The sequence below is a fragment of the Gopherus evgoodei genome, chromosome 4 (genome assembly GCF_007399415.2).
Source record: "Gopherus evgoodei ecotype Sinaloan lineage chromosome 4, rGopEvg1_v1.p, whole genome shotgun sequence".
Classification (NCBI taxonomy): domain Eukaryota; kingdom Metazoa; phylum Chordata; order Testudines; family Testudinidae; genus Gopherus; species Gopherus evgoodei.
Genome location: NC_044325.1, coordinates 13952438 through 13976634, shown reverse-complemented (window position 1 = coordinate 13976634; position 24197 = coordinate 13952438). Strand labels below are relative to the sequence as shown.

Here is a 24197-nt window from a genome sequence, read left to right as displayed (position 1 = left end):
AGGAATGTCAGAATTGGGGCAAAATTCTGTTCCATGAAAAATTTCAACATTTTGAGTTTTCATTTTGATTTGGGACAAAAATCAAATGCTGAAAGGTCAGCATTGCCTGTGGGACAGAAATTCCAAATTTCACTCAGGTGTAATAACACTTGGGTTTTACATGCACTTTATTTCCTTCCCCTTCCCTATCAGAGTGTACAGGGCACAAGAATCATTGATGCTTTGGGTATACTGTGGGGCTCTGTCAAGAGGCAGCCTGGCATAGGCACTGTCACACCAGAACAGGAACCAAAATACCACCATTTTGCCCTCAGCCTCATGCTGCCCAAAATTACAGTTTAAGAAGCCACATGCCACTTGGGAGATTACCACATCCCCATGGGCTGCAGAGAAGGAGGAGACTGCAGCAGCTGGAACACTATTAGTGATAGAGTAGAGGACATGCCCATATTTACTGCTTAGGCCTTATGGCCACCTGCATTGCCACAATACTGGGATGGATCTATCTGTCCTTCTGATCAGCCAATGCTCTCAGTCCTCCCTTGGCCAGTCATGCCATGTAACAGCAGCCATGGAGCAATGGGAAACCACTCTCAGTTGGGCCAGCTACCTACCTTTCTACTTCGAGCACTACATCTCCAAGATGCCTAAGCTCCATCTACCTAGCTGCTTCCCACCCAATCATTCTGGCCCCTTTTCAGGTTACCAGTGGTTCTGCACCCCAGACTGCCCTACCACCCTGGGAATCACAACTGACAAGGAGATTGGTCCCATCCCTAGCCCTGTTTAAACCCATCAAAGTAAATTCAACTCAGCTGGCAGCCTGCCTGCTCTTGAGAGAGGTCCAAGAATGGGGTACAGGTGAGGACTGACTAGGTTGCACTGGCAGTGCCATGCATGGAAAGTTACCCGCCATGCCAGCCTACACTAGATGCTTATGGCCTCCTGGCTCCGGCACTGTTAGACTCTCTCTTTCACAAGCACTACGGTTGCTCATGGCATTATCTGTGCCTGAACTAGAGCCCAGGCTCCACAGGCAGGGAATATCTACCTCTCAGGCACACTGTCCGACCTAAATAAAGCAATGTACCGTGAAGGAAATAACCATGAATAGAATGGGGTCTGGGGAAAAGACTGACGCTAGAGGGAGTTTTCTTCCAGGAGTGGCAGATGGAAATCCCTAGAGCTTCAAAAGGCTATATGTTCTGTGGGGAGAGAGTAATGCTCTTTTACAGGAGCTCTGTATCAACCAGTGGAATTCCCCACAACGGCTGGAAGTCACCAGTGCATCCAATGGGAATTCAAGGCTCAGAGGACTGTACAATCACCGCCAGCAGCAAACCCTGAAGTTCCTTTCAGGTAAAAGCTCATTTGAAAAAAATCACTCCTCCTGACCTCGCACCTATTAAAATCAGTGGGAGATTTGCCATGGACATCGTGAGCAGGACGGGGGGGGTGGGCAATGGTTTTCTGTGGTGCCCGCCCAAAAACAGCTACCCCACTGCAGTGAGAAACATGCAACACTCACCACAAGCTCACTGAACATGACATCCAGTTCTTCCACCGGGGGCATTGGCAAGGCCGGCTCCATGGTCTGTAGAGCGAAGTTGCTGTCATTGCGAAGCCGGTAGGTGATCTCCGGATGGTCGTTGCTTCGGAAGCAGCAGAAGATGAATGAAATCCCCCGTCCACTTCTTTTTCTTGGGGCCATGGCCAAAGTCCTCTGTGTCCCTTCCTTCTAGCTAGTAAATCCTACAGAAAGAGAGAGTACAGCAAACGCTTGAGTATCCATTTTGTCCAAGTGTGTTGAGATCTACCGAGAAGAGACCCAGAATCAAAGGCACCCAACATACACAACTTGCAAAAAAAAGTGACGTTTACATGCTAAAGATTTCTGTTCCAGTTTGACATTTACAGTTACAGCAACCTTGACGACTGTGCTAATTAAAAAATACCTTTGGTCTCTTATGGGCATAATCTTCCCCTCCCCCCGCCCTCAGCTGTAGCTGAATCAAGAAGTTGCCAGTGAGCAATTGCTGTAGATGAAAGACAGTGTGATACACCACCGTTTTGTTCCAGCGCTGAGAGCTGCAAGAACTGACCCAAGCCCTCTGATTCCTCAGAAGTCACTCTGATGCCAATTAGTCCCATGCTATACCACTCTTTTTTAGCTCGTGTGGACCTCTTGCAGCATTATTACAGAACGTTTGAGACACTTAGTGTGTTGGTGCTGCAAACAGTTCTGTCTGTTCTACACTGTCAGCTAAAGTTTTCAGCACTAGAGGACAACCTTTATGATTCCAGGGGCAGACCCTCCGCTACTGTGAGCCAGTAACACAGCAGGGCAGTCAAGAGAACTTGGCCCATTTTACACCAGCTGAGGATCTAGCTCTGGAAATGTTATTTATATTTAAGGGACAGTTGGAAGCCATTTTTTAAATTCAAATTTAAGTAATATTTTTAAAGGAAGTGCAAGTCCTAGGTTTGCGCAATCCTCCCCGGCATCCAAGCTAAAAGCGTCCCTTCTCAACAGCTCAGCCTGAAATCTCATTTCACATCACGCACTTTAGGGTTCACACAAAGGTAACCATTTAATGAGCTCGCACAGCCATGAAATCTCTTATTGTCACTTGCTATCTGAGAGTTAATAAGCTGAATTCATCTGCAGTATGCTGGAACCAATGAGTTTTTAAAAAGGTATCCCACACCTGGCAAGGAAGTTTTGCTGCCCCTCAACCGAAAGTTTCCCAAAAACAAACCTGTCTTCTCAATACGAAAGGCAAATTCATAAATTTTTAAAAGGCCTCAAGTACCATTTTTCCCTACTCTACAGATGGGGAAATAGAGCAGGGGGAAGGGAAGTAATTTGCCTAAAGCAGGGGTTCTCAACTTTCATTGCACCGCGACGCCCTGTTGACAACAAAAATTACTACACGACCCCAGGAGGGTGGACCAAGCCTGAGCCTAGCTGAGCCTTGCTGCCCCAGGCTGGGGGGGACCAAAGCCGAAGCCCAAGGGTTTCAGCCCCGGGCACGGAGACTGTTACCTGAGGGCTTTGGCCCTGGATGGGAGGCTCAGGCTTCAGCTTCGGCCCTAGAAAGTCTAATGCCAGCCCTGGTGACCCCATTAAAATGGGTTTGTGACCCATTTTGGGGCCCCGACCCACAATTTGAGAACCACTGGCCTAAAGCAATGCAGTGAATCAGCGGCAGAGCTAGGAAGAGAAACCTATTTCCTGATGCTCCCCTCTTATGCAAATCTTGTACTCTCACCACAGGACCAGAACTTTAGTTCTCTTCTTCCATTTCAGATATTCAAACTGAGCTATAAATATATACACGCTATACTCAGAACATGTCTGGTGTTTTCAAAGAGCCTAGCTTACATCAAAACATCAACAGATTTAAGTCTGAATGAAAGAACAAGGATGAGACTAGGTAAAGATTTATTTCTATTTTAGTATTTAAAAGACACGTGGCCACTCAGACAAGGTATTTTTGAGATGGCTGCAGCTCTAGAGCTATTGGGATTCATAATTATCATACACCTGCAGTCTTTATGTTTATGTATCATTTGCAAGGCAGATACAAGCCCAGCAAATTGCAGTTACTAACAAGAAGCACTAAAAAAACTTGAAAAGGAGAGAAGAACCTTAGCTAGCAGGCAAACCGCACAAATGCTGCTAAATATTCATTAGTGTGAAGGATAAAAGACAAAACTCTGCTTCCTGACATGTTCTTCAGTCAGAACACTTCAAAACAGGCCTATTGCATCTACAGTACAAAGTCTGGGGTTCAAGGCCTTTTCATTCCACTTGATCGTTTACGCAGAATTTGTTAGACATTGGGCAGGGACAATGTCAGCTTGAGAACAAATCATTCAGCTTAGCTTTCTGCAAAAGTCCTTAGACTTCCCAAAGTTACACTTTAGACATAAGCGTGAGCAGGACATACATACATAAGGTACAACCCTAATTAGGTTCACAGGATTTCAAGGTCAGAAGGGACTATTATGCCATCAAGTCTGACCTCCTGTATAACACAGGCCACACAATAACTTGTCTTTTTAGCTCAACCATCCTTTCCAGAAAGCACCTAGTCTTGGATTGGCAGACTTCAAGGGAGAGGGTGGATTCTTCAGCTCCTGTTCGGTTTAATCACCCTCCCAGTTGAGATTAAGTTAATACAATCTAAAAGTACCTGATCAGATTGTAAACTCCTTGAGTCAGGGACTCGGTCTTTTTCTTCTGTTTGTGTACAGCATCTAGCATAATGGGATCCTGGGTCATGATGAGGGCTCTTAGGCTCTCCCCCAATACAACCACCATCCTGCAGGTCATGTAAGAATTATTTGTATCTAGCATTCCCTGTAGAAAATGCAGCCGGAAAGGCAAGGAAGAAATACCCAGAGAAGTACCAGAATATTATGCAGCCCTGGACGACTAAGGCAAGAGTTAGGCTTTGATCCTGAACAAACTTACACACAAGTAATCTCACTGAAGTCAGTAAGGCTACTCATGAGTGAAGCTATTCATTTGCTCAACTGTTTGCAGGATCCTCGCCTTAAATTATAATTGTTTCTCAGAGATCTCACACTTCCTTGAACCCACATGAATGGGGCAAGCAACAGCTATGCCACTGAAATACCATTATCGTTTCCTTTTGCTGTTACGCCACAGCCTGGAGAACATACAGAAATCTCTCTATTAAAAAAGAATCACTCTGTCTGTCAGGTGGACACAATATTGGCTTTTGCCAAGACTGCTCATGTGTTGGGCAGCAATGGGGTTATGACTTGCAAGTAAACCTGGTTTTCCACAAGGCACTAGTATGCAAGTATATTCTGAAGCAGTAGGGGGTTTTTTTTGGCTGTCTCCCTTCCTCCTGCATTCGTGTCTGGTTTTATTCCCTAGGGAGTGTCAGACGAGGAACTGTAATGATAGAATATATAATTAATTATAGAGATGTACTTTTGGCGAGTGGGAAAGACGACGAGAATTTGTTTTCTCCAAGCTTAGATAACCAGTCATTCAGGCAGCTATGCAAGGGAATTCTCAGTCACTACACACTAGCAATAGACGCTTTTTCTCATTCTCATTACAGGATACTCATATGACACCACCACCACTCAGCATTCACAAAGCACTTTTCATTTCCAAGAGGGCTTTACTAACTTTAACCCTCAGCACACTCTGGTGAGGTAGATGAGTAATTCTTAGACACACTGCATAGATGGAGAAACAGAGGCAGAGATCTGAAGGGAAACAATTTCCAAGCATGCCCACTAATTTTTGGGTGCCCAGTCCAGGACACTGCAGGCCTGATTTTCAGAAGTGCTGAGCACTCAACTCCAGCCAAACTCAGTTGGAGCTCATCACCTCTGAAGATCAGGCCCTGTGAGTCAAGATGACTATTCAAAGCCTGAGACATCAAAAATGAGAGGATACTTCTGAAAATTCTGCCCTGCGTGGCTTGTCCAAGGCCTCAAGGCAAACATCAAGGCTGGGATTAGACTTGAGAAGTTCCAGGCTCCCAGTCCAAAGGCAGTGAATGTCACCAACCAGAGAAATTAGAAGGGAGGGGGGAAAGGAGTGGTGGGCCAATGATGGAACCAAAGGGAATCACATCAGTGAGGGAGGAGAAGTGCAGCCACTACAGTGAGCAAGAGGGAGCTGAGAGAAGAGAGGGTTAAGGCATAAAATGACATCATGAGAATAGGACTTTGCCCAGAGATGCTTTGTGGAGCAGCTTCAGTTGCTGTGATTACAGACAGAGCAAGGACTGGGGATAGCAAGGTGGAGGGGAGTGAAGGTATCAAAACACTGAGTCACCTTCAGACAGCGATCCTAGAATCAGCGTAAGTGGACGGGAGTGAGTCAGGAACCACAGAGAGGCTAGAAAGGACAGACTGGAGTCAGGAAAGGTAGTTATTACTGGATTTGTAGACAGGGATGAGACAGCCAGTTTTTCAGGCCAGAAAACGATGATCCGTGAGGAGCATCACACTTTTGGGGTCAAAACCCTTTTAGTAAAAACTTTGCAAGAGCTATTTCCATACAATTTCATGAACTCTTAAATGACCTGGCAGGATGTTGCCAGTTGCACACATACCGTACTGGATTTGTCCATGATATTGGACAAAAAGGAAAGTTACTAAGGGTATGTCTACACGGCAGCGCTTTAACATGGCTGTGTAGTCACAGCTCCAGCAGCTCTGTAAAAAAACAAAACACCCTACCCTCAACAGGAGGAGCAGCTCCCAGCGCAGTAGCACTGTTTACACTTAGCATGCTGAAACTTGCATCGCTCGGGGGGGGGGGGGGTTCACATCCCTGAGCAAAGAAAGTTTCAGCGGTGTAAGCGGCAGTGTAGACAAGGCCTAAGTGACCAAGCAACATTCCCTCGAAGAAACTTAAAATATTTTGAAATATTCTTCTTAAGCTCTTTGGGGCAGGGACCATTTTTCGTTCTGTGTCTGTACAGCAGCTACCACAGTAGGGTCCTGGTCCCTAACCAGCTCTCCTAAGTGCTACCCTGTCCTACAAACAATAAATTTGCTTTCAGATGACTTTTCTCTTTCATTTCACATGCTTATTAATTCCCCTACAAAATGAGGTATCTCCGCCTTAAACCTGAAAAAGGCTCCAACTACAGACAGCTCCAGTGAACTCCTAAAGAACCATGTTTCTTTGAAAGAGACCATTAAATATCCTTACAGATACCTGCCTTGCTCTGACCTCCACCTGAGGTCACTACCAATGGGAAGTGGTGGTACAACATTTAATCCAGATTCCTTTGAGAAAGGATGGTTCAGTGGTTAGGGTACTAGGCTAGATTCAATTCTCTGCTCTGCAGCAAACTTCCTCTGTGGCCTTGAGCAAGTCACAGCTTCTCAGGGCCTCAGTTCCTCATCAGTAAAATGGAGGTAGAGCATCCCTACTTTACAGGGGTGATGTGAGGATAAATACATGAAAGTTTGTGGATTGCTCAAACACTATGGTGATGGGAGCCAGATAAGTACCTAATATAGATCGTGTACTGAACAAAAATTTAAGTAGTGACAACATATAAGAAGCCTATAAATTTCAATATAGAATTTCAATAGGGCAAATAAGACAGGCACAGTCTCTGGGATAACTGAGACAGGGGCATACATTTTAGGTTCCATCAAAGCTAGTGACAAAGGAGTGGATACATTCATCTTACAGGGATTTTAGTATTAACAGGTGATCGCTGCACAGAATATGTCACAGGCAAAAGACAACCAAAAAGATTAATGGCAGGGGAAGAGAAGGAGAAAGTTATGAGCTACAGAGGCACCTGTATTCCAGGCTCCCTATTAGAAGTAGGACTCCTTTGTCCTTCCTCTAGTTTTTCCCCTCATTCAACAGAATCTAATTTGCTCTGTCTGGTCTGTCATGACCTTGCATACTGTTCTACACAACAATGCTACACCCCCAGATTCCTCTCCTGTGGCCGCCTGGAAATACAACGCAGCAGGGAGGTTTTTTAATCAAACCACCTTCCCTCCCTTTCACGTTATTTGGCCTGCTTTTATGCAAAGTTCTTTTAATACAACCATGAAAAATGAAACAGCATTAGTTCAAAGTTAATCAGAGTTACTTTTCCAGCCACCCCCCAGTCAGAAGATACGGGTTAGGCTTTAACAGAAAGAAGGACTTACAGACCCAAATCAGACACACTCACCAAGATAGGAGCCTAACGTTATATTCTTCAATCCATTTTTAGGTGGCTACGTAAGTGGCCTGATTTTTCAGAGGCGATGAGCATACAGCAACTCCCGCTGAGTTCAGCAGGAGCCACGAGTGCTCATGGTAGCCTAGGGTTGCCACCCACCCGGTTTTCACCTGGACAGTCCGGGTTTCAGCCTCATGTCGGTTTGGTTTTTTATTTGTGGCAACCCTAAGTGGAAGGAAAGAGGCAGCTGCTCCTGCGGCTCGCGGCGGTACGTGGTGTGCAGGGGTTGGACCTTAGGGGGCAAGAGGACAGAGCCTTTGGGTGGGGGGGAGAGGCAGGATGGGGCTGGGTCTCAGAGGTCCAGTTACCAGCCATTAGAAAGGTGGCAACCCTACAGTAGCCCCCGGGTAAGTGTATGTTGTACCACTCGCGCACACCCACACCATACCTGAGCCAGAAGATGAGAGGCTGTTACAGGCCAGCTACAGAACCTGGCTCTTGAGCTCAAGCAATTCCTGCTTTTTGCTCTGGAGGTCCCCACATCAATCCCTGGGACTGGCCAAAATGGCAACTGTCACACACCCCGCTTTTAAAAACATGGCCGACTATTTAGGTGCCTCAAGATGGATTTCAGGAGGCAAACTTGAGACTCCTGTTTTTTAAAGTCATGGCCTCCATGTAGATTAGATGGGGCGTGAGACGGGGGAGAAGACGAAGGACTGGGGAATACAGAGACAGTGCTTTTTACTTTTGTTACCAATGGTGTTTGTAACAGAAATACCATCTAAATTCCTTTGGACTGACAGTAACATGCTATGGCATTGGTCCAAATTTGAGAGGACAGATACTGGTCTTGTCATCAAGTGTTCAGCGAGCATGGATCCTTCCAGTTCCCTGCTCCCGAATACAATGGGGGGAGGGGGAGAGAGAGACCACCGCTCATTTTGTTTAACCACGTGTGAGGGGCAGCTTGTTTTCCATAAGTGCAGTAACACACAATGTGCTCCTCTGCCTAACACTTAAGGAGTTAAATATTTCCTACCATATTTAAACTCTTCCTCAGCGCACACAGTTGCATTGAAGCCTATGAAGTTTTAGCTATCAAAGCTGATGTAAACTCTTTGATATTTTTCTCAGGTCACTGAATCAGTGACCTCATCCAGTTATTTGGGTGGGGAGGCATTCTGCCTGCACGGAAAACTTGTGAGATTCTCACAAATGCCACTGACTAGACCATGGATCACTAGAAATGTATGGCACCCAGAAACGTATTCTCTCACGCAGCCCCATCCTACAAACACAGCACAAACCCATTCCTGTAATATTAGAAACACTTTGAATTTCTATGCACTCATCACTGGCACGGTGGCTCGTATTCAAGGCTGATAATCTAGTAGTCACATGGTAACTGTAGCTGTTCATTGAAGTTGGGGTGTGATGAGCTACCCACAAGGGAATACAGGCTCCACTCTACCCCAAAACCTTTGGTTTTGTCTTCCCTTAAGGTCTTAATGGGGACACTCTTTAAGAAGGGATCAGTCTTCCTATGTGTGCATAATACCTAGCACATTGGGAGTGCTACTGCAAAACAAATAAAAATAAATCACTCCAGCAGGCTTTATGTTGGTGATTAATATTCCAGATCTTTTTCTCCAGCACTAACCCCAGTGCAGCCTCCCATGGCGGCACAAGCTAGAAGCTCCCTCCGGATTTTTTAATAGAACCACACACTAAGATTTATGAGATCCATGGAGAAGAGTCAGGCAATTCATGGTATGCCGTTTCCTTTTACCATTTTAGTCTCCAAGTTACGTTGGGCTCTACGTGTTTGTCTGCCGTACCTACTTGTCTCCTCATCAGACTTCAACTGTAGGCTCTTTGGTTCAGAGACAGTCTTCCAATTGTGCGAGGATGGTGCCTAGCGCAACGGGGCCCTCTTGGAGTGAAAACTTTGACTAGATGAAGCATTAGAGCAAAACTGATCGTGCCCAAGTGACAGCTAATAGCTCATTTCTCCTTAGGATCAGGAGCTTGGAGTACTTAAAACCCAGCACCAGCCAACAATAGCAGCTTGCATGAGTAGTCGGGAGTCACAATTGTGAGCCCTTACTCAAGGGAGCAAGATAGACATTGATATTTATTATATTAATGGAAACTGTCACCAGATTCCCAAAAAACTCTTTCTTGCATAAAAATCTCTCTGGGCCTGGACTGCACAGGAGGAGAATTTTTGTGTTGGTTTTAAAATGCGTGTGCAACTGGAGGAGTTGTTTTTGAGATGAGACTTTGACAGAAATAGCCAATTTTCACTGTTTGAAAATTAGTGTTTTCTTGACCCACTCATAAAACAGCTTTATACATAAACTGCAATGGTTTCCACACTTTGCAGAGGAGACTCACGCCCAGGGCTGTTTTTACCAAGGTGAAACGTAGCAGCAATTAGCAATTAGAGTATAGCTTAGAGACATTCTATACACTCCCATGGTGGACTGGAACCAGCTCTTGAGGTAACTTCTCTGCTAAAGCTTAGCTAAAGTTCTTGCTCTAGTCCAGTGGTTCTCAACCCACAGCCACGGCCCAATCAGCACAGAGCTTGCAGCCCCATGTGACATCCTCATGGCCATACAGGTAGCATATATATTGTGTGGATGCAGCTCATAAGAGAGAGCTGCATATGCAGCTCACAATGGTAAAGACGCTGAAAACCAGTGCTCTAGGCTAAGTGACCAGCACCCTTACCATGCCCACCAGCTCTCACCCCTACACCAAGAGACTCCTCACCGTTGTGCATGCTCCTTGAATCCCTGATCTCAGCTTCAGCATTTCACCCCAACCCCCACATTAAAAAAAACCCATCACACGCACCCACCCCCTTTCTTGTGGGGATGTCACAGCCCAAATATCCATTTTTACCCTGGCCAGTCAATAGAAACCACCACAGATATGGCAGTACTACATGCACCCGAGAAGAGAATTGCCTGGCATGGACGCGAGCCTCCGGGTACTGCCAGCCCCTTGCTCCTCTTCCCTCAGATCAATCACAAAGTCACCAGCTCCCGCTGAGATCCTACACACTGCACTGGCACCAAGCAGCTGCACAGCTCATGACAAATGTAGGGATATTTCCAGCATCAGTAGCAAAATCCCCTGTAGATAAGCATCTATCCTTCATACTCCCAACGTAGAGTGGGTGTTCACCTCCCTCACTGACGTACTCCAAGCTACAAGAGTGACATATCATTATATCACTGCATCCCAAGAGCAGGTGCTCCATATACTCAACTATAAATACTCATCAGGGCAGACTTAATTTGCATGTGCCAAAAGGGGTAGCCCCCATCCTGTATGTGGAAGGTGGACAGAAATGCAGAGGCAGAGTTCAGGTTGATGTTGAAACCTGAATGTCAGCTGTACTACATTTGTAGAGTTTATAGTTCAATATTTTTCCAGACAGACATTCTGGCAACATGTATTCATCTTTCTCTCTCTTTCTCCGCCACCCACACCCTCCACAATGCATTACTGTCACTATCAGCAGAGGAAACAGCTGAATTAACAGTTAGACTGACCTGTCCCTTCATCCCTAGAGGTTATTCTTCCAGGCACCTGTTCTAAGAATATTTCAAATCACACAGCCCTACAAGCTGGGAGATTATAAACAAGCCCTACATACATCCTGGGGTTCTTTTTCTGAATTTATAGTCTCCTTTGCCTCAAACTAAAACAGGTTTTACACCCTATACTTTTTGATAAAATATAAATTAATTCCAAATTCACAGTTTCACTAATTTCCTGTAGCTGAAACTGGAAAATGCTCAAATTTGTATGCTAACTCTGTCCTGGCTGTCAGCTAGAGCCCTGGAAGCCCCATCTGCTAGCACCATAAAAGCTCTCACATTAAGAGTGTTTACTACCTCTTGTATTTTTATTATAAGTTACTATAGTGTTCATCAAAAATTAAAATGTACATCTGGGCCTGTTGTCTTGTAAGAACACATTTCACTCCATTTAAGGCCAAACAAGTTTATAGCAAGGCTGTGAATTTCGTCATTAAAAATGCACAGAGGTATCCAAAGAACTCATCAATCTATACACTGTTCCAGTAAACAATCAAGTGCTCATACTCAAAGGTTAACAGATTAATCTATTTCACACCACCATACCTGGTACTGGAAAAATCAGCAGTTTTCTTACTAATACATGAAAACCAGGCATAGTCTAAGCACATCACTGCTAAAATGCTGAAGCAAGAACAGTGATTTATGTTGTATTGGCTACTGAAAGGAGTGGTCGCCAGGTGGCGCTGTTACAGCCTCAAGTTTTTTCTTGGCACATGAACACTTTCTAGTCGTGGAAAGTATGCTCTGTTGTTCTGATGCACTTCTTTGGATGAGCTATGCAAGCAGCAAGGGAAGTTGTCTCTGCCTTCATCTCTCTAATTAAGGTAAATTCTTGAGGCAGAGTTGCTCCCTGGGAACTGGGCTGAAATTCCCAAAAGAGATTGCCTGCATGCTGTTTGCTGCATCTGTGTTCCAGGACTGGTGTGTATGTAAACAACAAAACATGTCACGCTTAGAATACACCCAGACTCCACATCACTGATTTTTCCTCCAATAGAAATCTGACCTGCAAAGCCTCAACATCGGCTGCCAAGCGGCAGAGGACAGTATGTTTACTGCTAAAACAGAAGTAAGAGCTTGTTGCAGGAATTATTGGGTAAGGTCCTTTGGCTTGTATTATTACAGGAGGCCAGACGACGTTCTTAGTGCTGTTGTCTGGCCTTAAAGTCTATGAAGATATGGAAAAGTTTCTCCTTGTCATATCTAATGTGTACTTCAGCACTACCTATGCCATGGCTATATAAAACTGCAGAAGGCATTCCTGGATCAAGAGTTTGGGGCATAGAAAGCACTACATTTACTGTGCTGACAAAGGTTTTCTGGTCAGCCAGACGGAAGATTATATACGATTTCCAGGAGGCCACAATTACCTATTTAAACAGGAAGTTGAATTGCCTATGAGCTCAATGTGTGTTTCCAGTAATTCATTGCACACCTTTTCTTACTTGCACTCCATCAGCACCACGCAGATAACTGCCACATACTTCAGGAAAAATGAAAAACCCCTAATCATGGGCAAACCCTGATTTTTGAGCGTGCTGGTGTGTTAACCAACCCAATATTAGAAGTCTCGTCCTTGCATCTTTCCAACAAAAGTTTTTTCCCTTTTTTTAAAGAAAACCACAAAAACCACTTTGAATCTTATACTCCCACAACACACATAATTTACTCCTCAAGATCAGGTCACTACACTTTTAAACATTCATGCACAGCTTTGCTCCACTGCTAGATCCGCTCCAAGAATCTGAGAGGAAGGTCAAGATGTGAGGCTTAAAAACAGGCAAACTGCTCTCCAGGAAGGGCACTGTATGCAGGTGCTGGGGAGGTCTCCTCCAAAGTGCTGAAAAAGCAGCTTCAAAAGGAGCCATAGAAAGTTTTTGCACTCAAGAATTCTTCTGCAATGAAAATCCTGTCAAGGGGCCCTTCCATTTAAATCCTCCTCTCCCCCCCACTCCTTTTTTTTGGAAGCAGCTGTTGAAGAGGCTATTGTGAGAACAAACATGCATTGTAGTGGAGCTCAAAGGGTAAGACAGCCTTTTCAGGACCATGTTAACATTCAAGGAGGGATTAATAGCAAAACTGGATGCCGACAAGTGCTCTGAACATATGAAAGCTAGGAGACAAGATGCTCAAGAAATTTCCCAAGCATGCCTGCATCTAAGCAGAAGAGTAAATTTTGCTGGAGTCCCTCCAGGAGGCAGGAAAAAGGGGGCTACTGATAAACTGGTGAGATACTACCACCACGCTTTGAGTAAAGTGCAGCAAAAGCAGGTCAATAAAATGTTACTAAATGATCTGTTAAGAACATCTAGGACAATAAGGATGGATGTGCCTAACAGCTGTTAATTTCAAACATATACAAAAAGCAAAGAGAGTCACAGGGGTAGCTGGGCTAGCAAAAGCTGCACTGGCCAACCAAAGACCCCACCTCTTAGAAATCACAAGACCCCTTTCTGTTTCTAACTAAGCTAGCTTATTTCCGAAAGGTGACTAGGGTTAGCAGAGGGGCTTGCAGGGAGATTATCATTAGTTTGTCCATGTGGGATGGGGCTACCCATCATTTCAAACCCGGTATATATACAAAGGACTGCCACACCCCACTTGGGTGCAACTCAGTAAAGGAGAAGAGTGGGGCAGAAGCTGGTACAACTGTCACAGCTCAGCCAGGCCTGTTTTTCTAAGGTTTGTCCCTGTCTGGTACGGATATAAAACTGGATGTGGTTTTGTCTGAAATCACGGTGGACACAGGGAGGATGCCATTTTGCAGAGTGCCCTGCTCCACCCCTGCCAGCGTGAACTCTCACACATGTCAGGCTGTGGCAGGTTGGCACGCTCTGCAAAATGGCATCCTCCATGTGGTGTGACCTCACAAGCACCATGCGCACTAGGTCACAGCGGCAGGGTCGAGTCACGCCATTCCAGAAGTCCAGTATTTTCAGGATGTGCCAGCAGCCATCCTAGCTCGCGTGAACTATGCCAATTTGCCCCAGCTAGGGATGTGGCCTGGTATCTCTGCTGGGTTTCATTCCTTGTTTAACCAAGCCCCAGAGAGAACAGCCACGTGCCATCCTCAGAAAAGAAGCCTGAAGGAGGCCGATGTTATCTATTTAATCCCTCCCATTGTATCATTCACTTTACATATAATTAGCCATGTATGGCAATTGCTGTATTGGATAATTAGGCAGCCATCCATACTGCAGATGTACAGACCACCTTTGTTAGCATTCCCCTGCATGCTTTAACAAGTGACTCCAAGCTGCTTCATTTATGAAATGTATTCAGGTTCAAAAGTATTTACTTTGATGATGGAAAGCTTTGTAAATAGCAACAATTCAACTGACTCTCCTAGCAAGTTGGGCAGGAGTTGCGCTTACAGTTGTTTGCTAATTAACCTTTTCCCTCCAGGACGATTAAAACAGTTAATTAAATGCCTGGCTTTAATTTAAATTCTCCTTTTTCTTCCTTGCTGAGAGACAGTCACCGTTTGTACTCTGACCTCGACTGATTGAATGAAAGCCTTGGTTGCTAAAATTTCCGTTTCACTGCTCCCCATTTCATTGTTAATCCCCAAAGTGTGACAACCTGTGTAGCTGTAAGTAATGGAGTTTACCCCCGTTAAGGCTCTAATTAATTTGGCATCAGAAACAGAATTTTCAGTTATCAAACATTTAAGGGACACCAATGCACCACCACCTATTCCTATCACCATAGCAACAAATGACAGCTTCCAGGCTAGTCCCAATTGTCTAATTTGAGGTCAGGTATTGAGATTTGCAATTATATACACTTAAAATACAGGCTACTGCCCTTGGAGTGTCCCCTTTACCTTTAATTAATAAGCAGAAACATGCAATTAATTAAACTCACATCTGAGGCCACCATTTAGACTCCAGAATATTATGGCATTAAGTCAGCCAATTTTTATTTTGAAGTGACAGTCAAGTAGCATCAGCCCACATTTTCATTTTTGAAAGCAAGAGGTTTTTAAAATAAACCTAACGTTAATACATTTCTAACTATCTAATTCTACATTCCGTACATTTGCCCAAACGTAGCAAAACACAAATAGCAATCAGTATAAATTAACAGTATACATTAAGATTATTTTTTTTAATTAACTTATTTCTAGACTTTTACATTAAAATGTATTAGTAAGGACTTTTTTCCTCCTTAAATGTGATTTTTTTCACCTTACAAGATTCTTTAATAAAATGCTCATTTTACAACAAAACCTGCACTGTTGGCAAATTTTCATTTCCCAGCAATACAAAATTCTTCCCAGTGCTTTATCAAACATATGCATTAAAGTGGTGTAAAAGACACTGCATTTTACTCAAGATTTGATTTTTCACAGTTCCATAGAAAGAGTTTTATAAATATCCTAATGTACCCAAGCTAATTCTGTTAATAAAGTGGCTGTAAAAGCAGCACATTTTAATCTAACACAGCAGTCCTCAACCTTTTCGTCTGAAGGATCGTGGCAGCGGTCGAACGTCCGCCGAAATGCCGCCGAACGCCTCTCGACGACACTGCTTGCCACCGACAAGCAACGTCGCCGCCAAAATGCCACATGCTCGACCGCCAGCCAGGATGTGGGCGCATTTAGATGCCCCGCGGGCACCGTGTTGGGGACCGCTGATCTAATACATAAAACTAAAAGACTTCTGTTCCCATTTAAAACAAACAGGCAACTTAACTGGCAAAAGGGGAAAAAAGTCACACAGACCAGTGAAAGTGAATGCAGTATCATAATATTAACCACAAACCAATACTTTAAAGAGCCTGTGTTCTATTTAATATCATCATTAAAGATGGCCATTAAGCTACAGGAGAATATTAATTATTCTGAGAGAAATTTAAATTAGACAAAGCATGAAATTTCCATAATTGTTTTAATTACCTGCCCTGAAGACTAATCAAGGCTTTACACTGCTTGAGGATTATTTAGCTTATTTAAATGGGAACGCACAGAGAAATTATGGCCCTTCCCATTTTGCCACAAGACTCTGCCTTGTATATTACTGCAGTGCCCAGAAGTCCTTATCTTGCCTGGGCCTGGTCTATATTCAAACTTGCATCAGTTAATACGTGACTTTAATCTGATTTAGTTAGTTCAGCATAAATCCCCAGATGGACACACACAAGCAGATTGGAGCCATTTTTAAACAGATTTAGCTTAACTGAGTAAGGGATTGACTTCAACTAAAATCAATATAAACCAAATTTAAATCAATTTAAGACCATGCACTCGGGTTTTGACACCGGTTTAACTAAATCTGTTTTTAAACCAATTTAGAGATAAACCAGTGCAGTTCTAAATAAAGGCCAAGCATTAGACACTGTGTCTACCTCTAAGTTCCAGCACTGAAATGCTCACAATTTAGGAATACCTTCTCCATTCAACAAGTTTTTGCTTCTAGTACCAAACCTTCCCTTCTAAAGGTTCATTACCTCAGTTCTCGCAGCAGCCATTTTCCACATTTACACAGACGTGCGTTGTTAGAGTTTCTGATTATGGACATGAACATTTTCACAGAGGCATCAAACTCCTGTGATTTCCTTGTGAATTCTAGGACATTTGCGGTTTTACTTAACCTTCCTGCTCCTGAGGTCATTAAATGAGAATCTCAGTTTTCATTTTAAAAAGTTTTTAGCCTTCACGGTTGCAGAAAAGAACTTGAAAAGGTGACCTTAGGGCAACCGAATGTCTGAGAATCCAAGTTTGTTTTTTGGTATATGATTTTTAAGGACCAGACTTGGGGTTTTTGAACATTAGGAGTTTGCAACACTACAGGTGTGCCTGTGTACTCTGCCATGACTGACTTTGGAGCTGCTCCTCCACCAGTCATCCAATGTTTTCATTGGCTCTTGGAGAACAGGCTTGCTTGCTCATACAGGAAAAGCTGCCATAACAAATAGGAGCAGCTCCAGACATTTCGCCGCCCCAAGCACGGCGGCATGCCGCGGGGGGCACTCTGCCACTTGCCGGTCCCGTGGCTCCGGTGGACCTCCCGCAGGACCAGTGGACCCTCCGCAGGCATGCCGCCAGAGACACTCTGCCTGCCTCCCTCCTGGCGATCGGCAGAGCGCCCCCCACAGCATGCCGCACCAAGCACGCACTTAGCATGCTGGGACCTGGAGCCGCCCCAATAACAAATGCTTAAGGTGTACATCTCTAACTCCAGTATGTCAAGATTTAAGTTGGCAAAGTTGCTATGCAAAATCAGTGCACATGCAAAATTGAACTGTGTTACATACATCAGAAGAGTTAGTGTAAACAGAGTGCTTACAAAACCTAACGATTCTCCTAATAACCAAGCCAAGAAACAAAGTTCTTGTGCAACAACAACATTCTAGCTGTGAGAGGAGAAATCAAGACGCGGCTGTAATTTTACCTTGGAGGAAATTTGCAGCATTTTGATCTGAGTCACTAGATAAGAACAAAAGTGTTCTTCCCATCTCTGTGAGGCGTTTGGACTTTTAACTTGGCCAGCTTTAGAGCATCTTCGTACCTGCCCATGTGACTCAGTCATTCCTTCTTACCAATGCTGTGAAAAGATGAAAATACCAGCCCCTCCCGTCAAGAAATTTCCTCAGCTGAGATACCCACAAAGAACAGGAGGAGTAAGAATGCTCAGTGCTTCCAGCCTCTCTTAATATCACTGTGCCTGACCTAGGTGATCCACTTGGAGCTGGAACCCAATACCTTTATAACAAGGAGACGCATTCCCACTGAAGTGAGCGAGAGTTACTTACAGCATAAGATGCTCCTCACTGGGGCTAAGGGGTTCAGAAGCTGGTCCTTCAAGGTATCTGCTCTGGAAATCTGTACATTCACCTCAACCTACAAGCACTTTCAGGGACACTCAGATCACCCAGGTTTTTGATATAATGCTGCCCACCCCCACATCCACCATTGCCATTTCTCTACATAGTATTTGTGCAGTGACTCTACCCTTCACCCTTTTGACTCTGGGTTCTAGAGTCCTTGTTTAGAGGTTTCTAACTTATTTCCAAGCAGTTTTATTTGTCTGACATCAATTCAGCCCTGCTCTCCAATGAGAGAGCATCTCCTGGACACTGCTGGACATGGCAGAAGGAATCCTGGAAACATCTTTATGGACTCTGAAGCAGATAGCCGTACTAGAAGCTGAGGTGCATCATTGTGCTTCTCACTGGAAGCCTGCAACCTAGAGTAGTCTTTATCTGCCTTTTTTGTGTCTATCAGCCCATCATATGTTCCCTGACCATGTTCTGATACTGCCAGTGTGTTACAGTTTGTTCAGTCTTACTGATCTTGTATCTTTTTCAACTCATGGTTTAGTCACATCCACAAATCAGAAGATCAGTAGTGAGATAGAGTCTGCGTATTTCCTCAGTTCTCCAGGATGAGCATGTACCGTAAGGAGGAAAAACCCCACTGGTAAACAGAGGCTGTGCTTTCCTTATTGGCTCAAGGGGTGCAATTATATCACATGCTACAATTCAAAATATACAAAAGGTAGCGTTTTGTAAGCTTCAGTCATGCAAGGAGGAAATGGCTGGAAAAGACCAATGTCTTATTACAAACTAAATTTCTGATAGGAAGAAACCCAGGCATGAATTTTCTGTGAATTTCCCAGTGCAAACATGCAAAAACCTGTGTCTTGGGAGGCTGAATCCCCTATTTGCAACATTGGGATAATCCTATTATGACTGGGATACTCAATGAGCCCATGTTCCATGAAGAGTGCATTTCACTTTGACTGAAACAAGGCAGTGGCCTGTTGTGAAAAAGCTGTGCAGAACGGTCCTTTATCTGCACTGTTGCTCAGGAATTATGATCTCTAGTCACTGATCAATACGCGTACTAGAGCAGTATCGTTGCAGTAAAGACTAGATGCTTTTCAGAAGCCACTGCCACGCCATTATTCAGTGTTTCCATGAATGACTTTCCTATTGTGGGTGTTCTATATCACAGAGAACTCTACATCTAAAGAATGAGATATTGCAGGGTTAGAAAGAAATCCAACACACTGTGTATCAGTTTCACTACAGATGAAAGATTAGTGTTTCTCTATGGTGAATAGCGTATAAAGATGAGCACAAGTGCTGTCTCTTTTAGAGAAAAAGTCTGCAAATCAGGATGGGATGCCCTAAATGGATGTGAAGAAAATGTCTCCACAAGGATTAGCTTGAGTTCTTTTGTGGTCCTGTGATCATCATCTGTAGTGGACAGCAAGGAAAGTGCTCTTGGATTCTAATGGTTTCATAGCACATTCCAGTTCCAACAACTATTTTCACCTTAAATAGCTGTTTGGAAAGATGAACACTGGATTTATTCACCTTACCAACTATTGGTCCACTGCACTAAGACCACGAATATGCTGCAAGGGACAAAATATCTGAAAATATCCTTTAAGACAAGAGAGACAGGCCAAAACATTCAAAGTTGCTTGCCTAAAATTTGGCACCTTCATTCATATTGCCTGGCTGTGATTTTCAAAGATGTTGAACACCTGCTCTTCCCAATAACTTTAATGGGAGCTGCAGGACAAGAACACTTTCTGAAAAAATCACCTGTACCTTTACTCCACTGGGTGTTCAAAAATCTAAAATTACCAGACTGACAGGAGCACTTGAAATACATATATGGTTTATAAATTAGGCCTTCAGTAGTTTTCTGATGCATAATGAAAAAATGGAATGCACACTACACAAATCAATCGCATGGCTATTCTCAAACTAATCTAAGTGTTTATTCAGCACACATGGCCATGGTACCTAATAAACTAATGCATGTTATACAGTATTAGTGTGGCTCCCAGTCCTTCAGCTGTGTTCTTACTAGGGAAAACAGAAGGCAGATGTGGCTAGGACGAAAGAGACAAGCAAAAAATTAACAGGAATAAAGAGACAAGTAGAAACTGGAGAGAACACAAGGGCTTGGAAAGTTTACCTGACTCCTACTAGCCAAGTGGTAGATCTGAAAAAAATTAGGAGCGCACCAGTGAGGTCCAAGTGAGCTGGTGAGAAATCAATCTTCCACCTTCTCTCCCCAACATTCATCTCCAGGGAAGTATGAGGGTGCTTGGATTTAGACTAGCGTACTGTTCTTAGAACCTATTTGGAGACTCCCGTGTTTCCTATCAGCTTATGGATATGGCTGCTAGGGATCTTGAATGTGAACCTTGAACTCCTCTAGCTACAGGCTATACAGCTCAGGGTAACATTACTGCTAGCGGTACTTAGAATTTCTGTCAGTGACTTCCCTGCCATGGCAGCAAAACTCCTTACAAGCATTAAGTTGACTAAGTCTCAACACTCTGGTGAAGTGCACAGGTACTATCTTCACATTTCACAGGCGGGGACATGGAGGCACAGAGAGGGTAACTGTCTTGCCCCAAAAACTCACAGCTCCCTACTCATACTACTAGGCCATGCTGCCTCCCTGGTACTACACTAAACACCACACCGACGCTCTCATGGTAGCTATTTAAAATTTACCAGCAAGTTAGGCTTTTGACGAAGAACAGAAATACAATTTTAGGTGCCAATTCTGCAAAGGGCCCAATCAGAAGTGCAAACATTTGTTCCGAGTCCAGCTGAAAGTCAATGGAACACTGAGCCCATGCATTTCTCTTGCACAACTGAGGGTCTTTTAAATGATGCACATTACCGAGCTACATGAAGCATAATGTCCCTATCAAACATGGATGTTCTATGTTTATTAAAAGAAAGTTCCATCTTAAAAGAAGAGTTTGCAGCTCTCTCATAACCTAAGTGGTGACTAAATGAACAATTCTCATTTGCTTCATGGCTAGCACACGTACAATGCCGACCACTGGCATGAGTTCATACAGGCATAGGCACTGACCTTTACCCTTTACCCTTTATGTCTGTTTTACTTACCTGCAGCATAAAAATTCCTTTGCCAGTTTATTCACGCACTCTTTGCCCACACAGCTGGCTTTGAGAAGAAATGGTGTTGTTAGTATTGATTGGCACACCAATACAGTTAAAATCAAGATGGTTGACTTGCCAATAAATGCTACCATTCAGCCAAATATAAATATACAGCGAACGTGTCTTAGACTTGTTACAGACTGGAATTTTACATGGACTCAGACAATTCGCCAACCAATTTTATATCAAAGTAGAAGTAATTGACACTGCTGTAAAAGCTGCTATTGGGTTATACATTAGAATGAAAATGAGTCTTACTGAATAAATAGGTTTGGATCTTTAATGTTTTGGCATCTTGGATTTGCCATGAGCAAATCAAGTGTTCTATGTGCATTGTCAAAAAACCCAAAATAAAGATCCAAAAAAGAGATGCTTAGCACCCTTCCCATGTAGGTCTGTGCATGTAAAGAGTTCATGGATACTCACCTGTTTGAGTGGATAGTTCGTGTGTGGTACCAACAAGAATGAACCCATGACAAATAATCCTAGTCTGACCCATTACTCTCTTAGAAATGAGCCTGATCCAAAATTGGTTGGAGTTGGCAGAAAGACTGCCAAGTGATGGATTTTAGCCTAAAGCTAGAGGTTCTCGAAATCCTAATGCTGACATCAGAACTCAAACCTTCCCTTTGTGGCCATGTCTACAGTGGCAAAAAATTGGTCCCTTAATTGGCCACACTCCTCACTCAGCAGTAGCCGTACTACTAGACAAGGTTTGGGCATCTTTCCCATGGAGATCTCTATCGCACCTATTAAATGCTTGTACTATTGTAAGGAGGATGGGACCTTGGCCTGGTTGGGGCCTCCAGGTGTGACCACAATACAACTAACAACAGAAGCAAGGGCTACTGAAAAAAGAATGCATTGCTGCCTAATGGTTTTCATCTCTGCAGCACCATTTGTTTAAGGCTGTTTGGTTGTTAAGGCTGTTAAGGCATTTGTTGTATGGGGTTCCGATGTCCTAGCCATTTTTTTGACTTGCATGACAAACACAGTTGAGTAGCTTTCCATTTTTTAAAACCCCTTTTAAAAAAAATTCACACTGGATTAGCACTAAGATAGTGGTACATATAACAAAGTTGTTACCACATGCCTTGAATAGCTGAAAGTTATCACATGGCTTCCAGTCTTATGACAGACAAGGAATTGAGACATTATCTGTCCATTTCCACCACTGTTTGCGCTCCAAGGGATTGATCTAAAGCTCACTGAAGTAAATCATCTTAGCGTACGCACAGTGTGCCTCAGGTGGCATGTGACCAGGATTCACCACTGATTTTAGTCTGCTGATTGAATCATTAGCTTCCCCAGCCCCGGCTGGGTACTGATGGGGAGTGCAAAGTGAATGCTGATTCATGTCCCACCCCGAAGTCAATGGAAAGACCCCACTGATTTCAATGGGGTTTAGCTCAGACCCCAAAATGGGAGCTACAGTAATTACAAAATATTAAAAGCCCCCAACTGATTACAATATCAGTCTTTTTATTGAGGCATTCCCCCAGTGCTACTACGCCAATTACTGCATCCATCATTTTTAAAGTTGTGGAATCTCCATCTCTGGAAATATTTAAGAGTAGGTTAGATAAATGTCTATTAGGGATGGTCAAGACAGTATTTGGTCCTGCCATGAGGGCAAGGGACTGGACTCGACCTCTCGAGGTCCCTTCCAGTCCTAGAGTCTATGAGTCTATAAAATGCGGCAGTTTTCCTGAATTCTATGTGAGCCTGATCATGAGAAGGGCTGAATGCCTGCAACTTCCACATACTTCAATGGAGTCTCTGATGCCCTGATCATCTCAGGATCAGCCAAACTAACAGGGCCCTCTACCATGTTACAATGTCTACAATGTTACATGCCAGAAGGAGATTACAGGGTAAATACAAGGTATGAATCAAGACCAACAGCACTGAGTGAATGCTGGAAGGAAAAAAAAAAATCAGGGTATTAGTTTGGATAGTTAATGTAGATATTCCCAGAGCACAGATGCCCACTCTGCAAATATTTTAGCATGAATTTGCTAGCAGACGTGTGCATGTAAACAGCAGCTTTTCAGTTAATACAGCACAATATTTCTAGAGTGCAGCTGGGAATTCAGAACATCCAGTCAGTGACTGGAAAATACGCTGGGAACTGTGTGTGTCCAAAGCAGCTGGAATTTCAAATGCCTGCAGCGAACTGCACTTGGATTTACTAGAGGCCAAGGATTAATCTTCAATATCTGTTCAGCAAATAACATTGAATACATTTAAGGAAGCTCACACACATGTTGGTCAACAATCAGCAAACAGAAAGAAGTGGGGGTGGGAGGAACCATCATAGGAATAAGATTAGAAGTTACTTCCCTGAAACTCCTACAACTATTGTGTGCCACTAGGACTGCCAATTTTGGTTGGACGTATTCCTGGAGTTTCATCACATGACAGTCTTTAATTAAAGATTAATCTAATTCCTGGAGACTCCAGGAGAACTGATACTCTGACCTCAGTGGTTCACGAGCCAAATTAGCCAATCATCATTACCTAAAAGAGCCACAGTTGTGTGAATTCACGATTGCAAATGGTACTATAAATTCATATTTAAACAGGACAGTGAGAAATATTTAGTTTATATATGTTATTCTCACAGCAAAATGGCTGACCAAGTATTATTATTTTATCAATGACAACTGGTTAATAACATAGTAAAAGCATCATGATTGGTTAATAATTATATCACACTGTGTTGTAATATCATGTGCTGCAAAGATCTACAGAAGACACATTAAAGAGCCACTTATGGCTTGCGAGCCTCAGTCTGAGTATTACTGCTCCAAGACAATCCTGGAAGGTTGGCAACCCTATGTGCCACTTCTACACTACTAGAATGTGTGGGCCAAACTTTGCCCCTCATTTACACCTGTGGAAATGAAAACAGCTGAAAGGGAGTAACTGGGGG

The 24197-nt window shown here is 43.6% G+C and overlaps 1 protein-coding gene across 3 annotated transcripts in view; it reads right to left on the bottom strand.

Moving 5' to 3' along the window:
- The window catches only part of DAAM1 (dishevelled associated activator of morphogenesis 1), a 182187-nt gene that overhangs the window by 115621 nt on the left and 42369 nt on the right, over positions 1-24197 (bottom strand). For all 3 annotated transcript variants that reach the window (XM_030558480.1, XM_030558478.1, XM_030558481.1), the window contains exon 2: positions 1529-1752. In XM_030558480.1, coding sequence (XP_030414340.1) covers positions 1529-1711 — 183 coding nt within the window. In that variant the 5' untranslated portion in view covers positions 1712-1752. The remainder of the gene's footprint in view (positions 1-1528; positions 1753-24197) is intronic.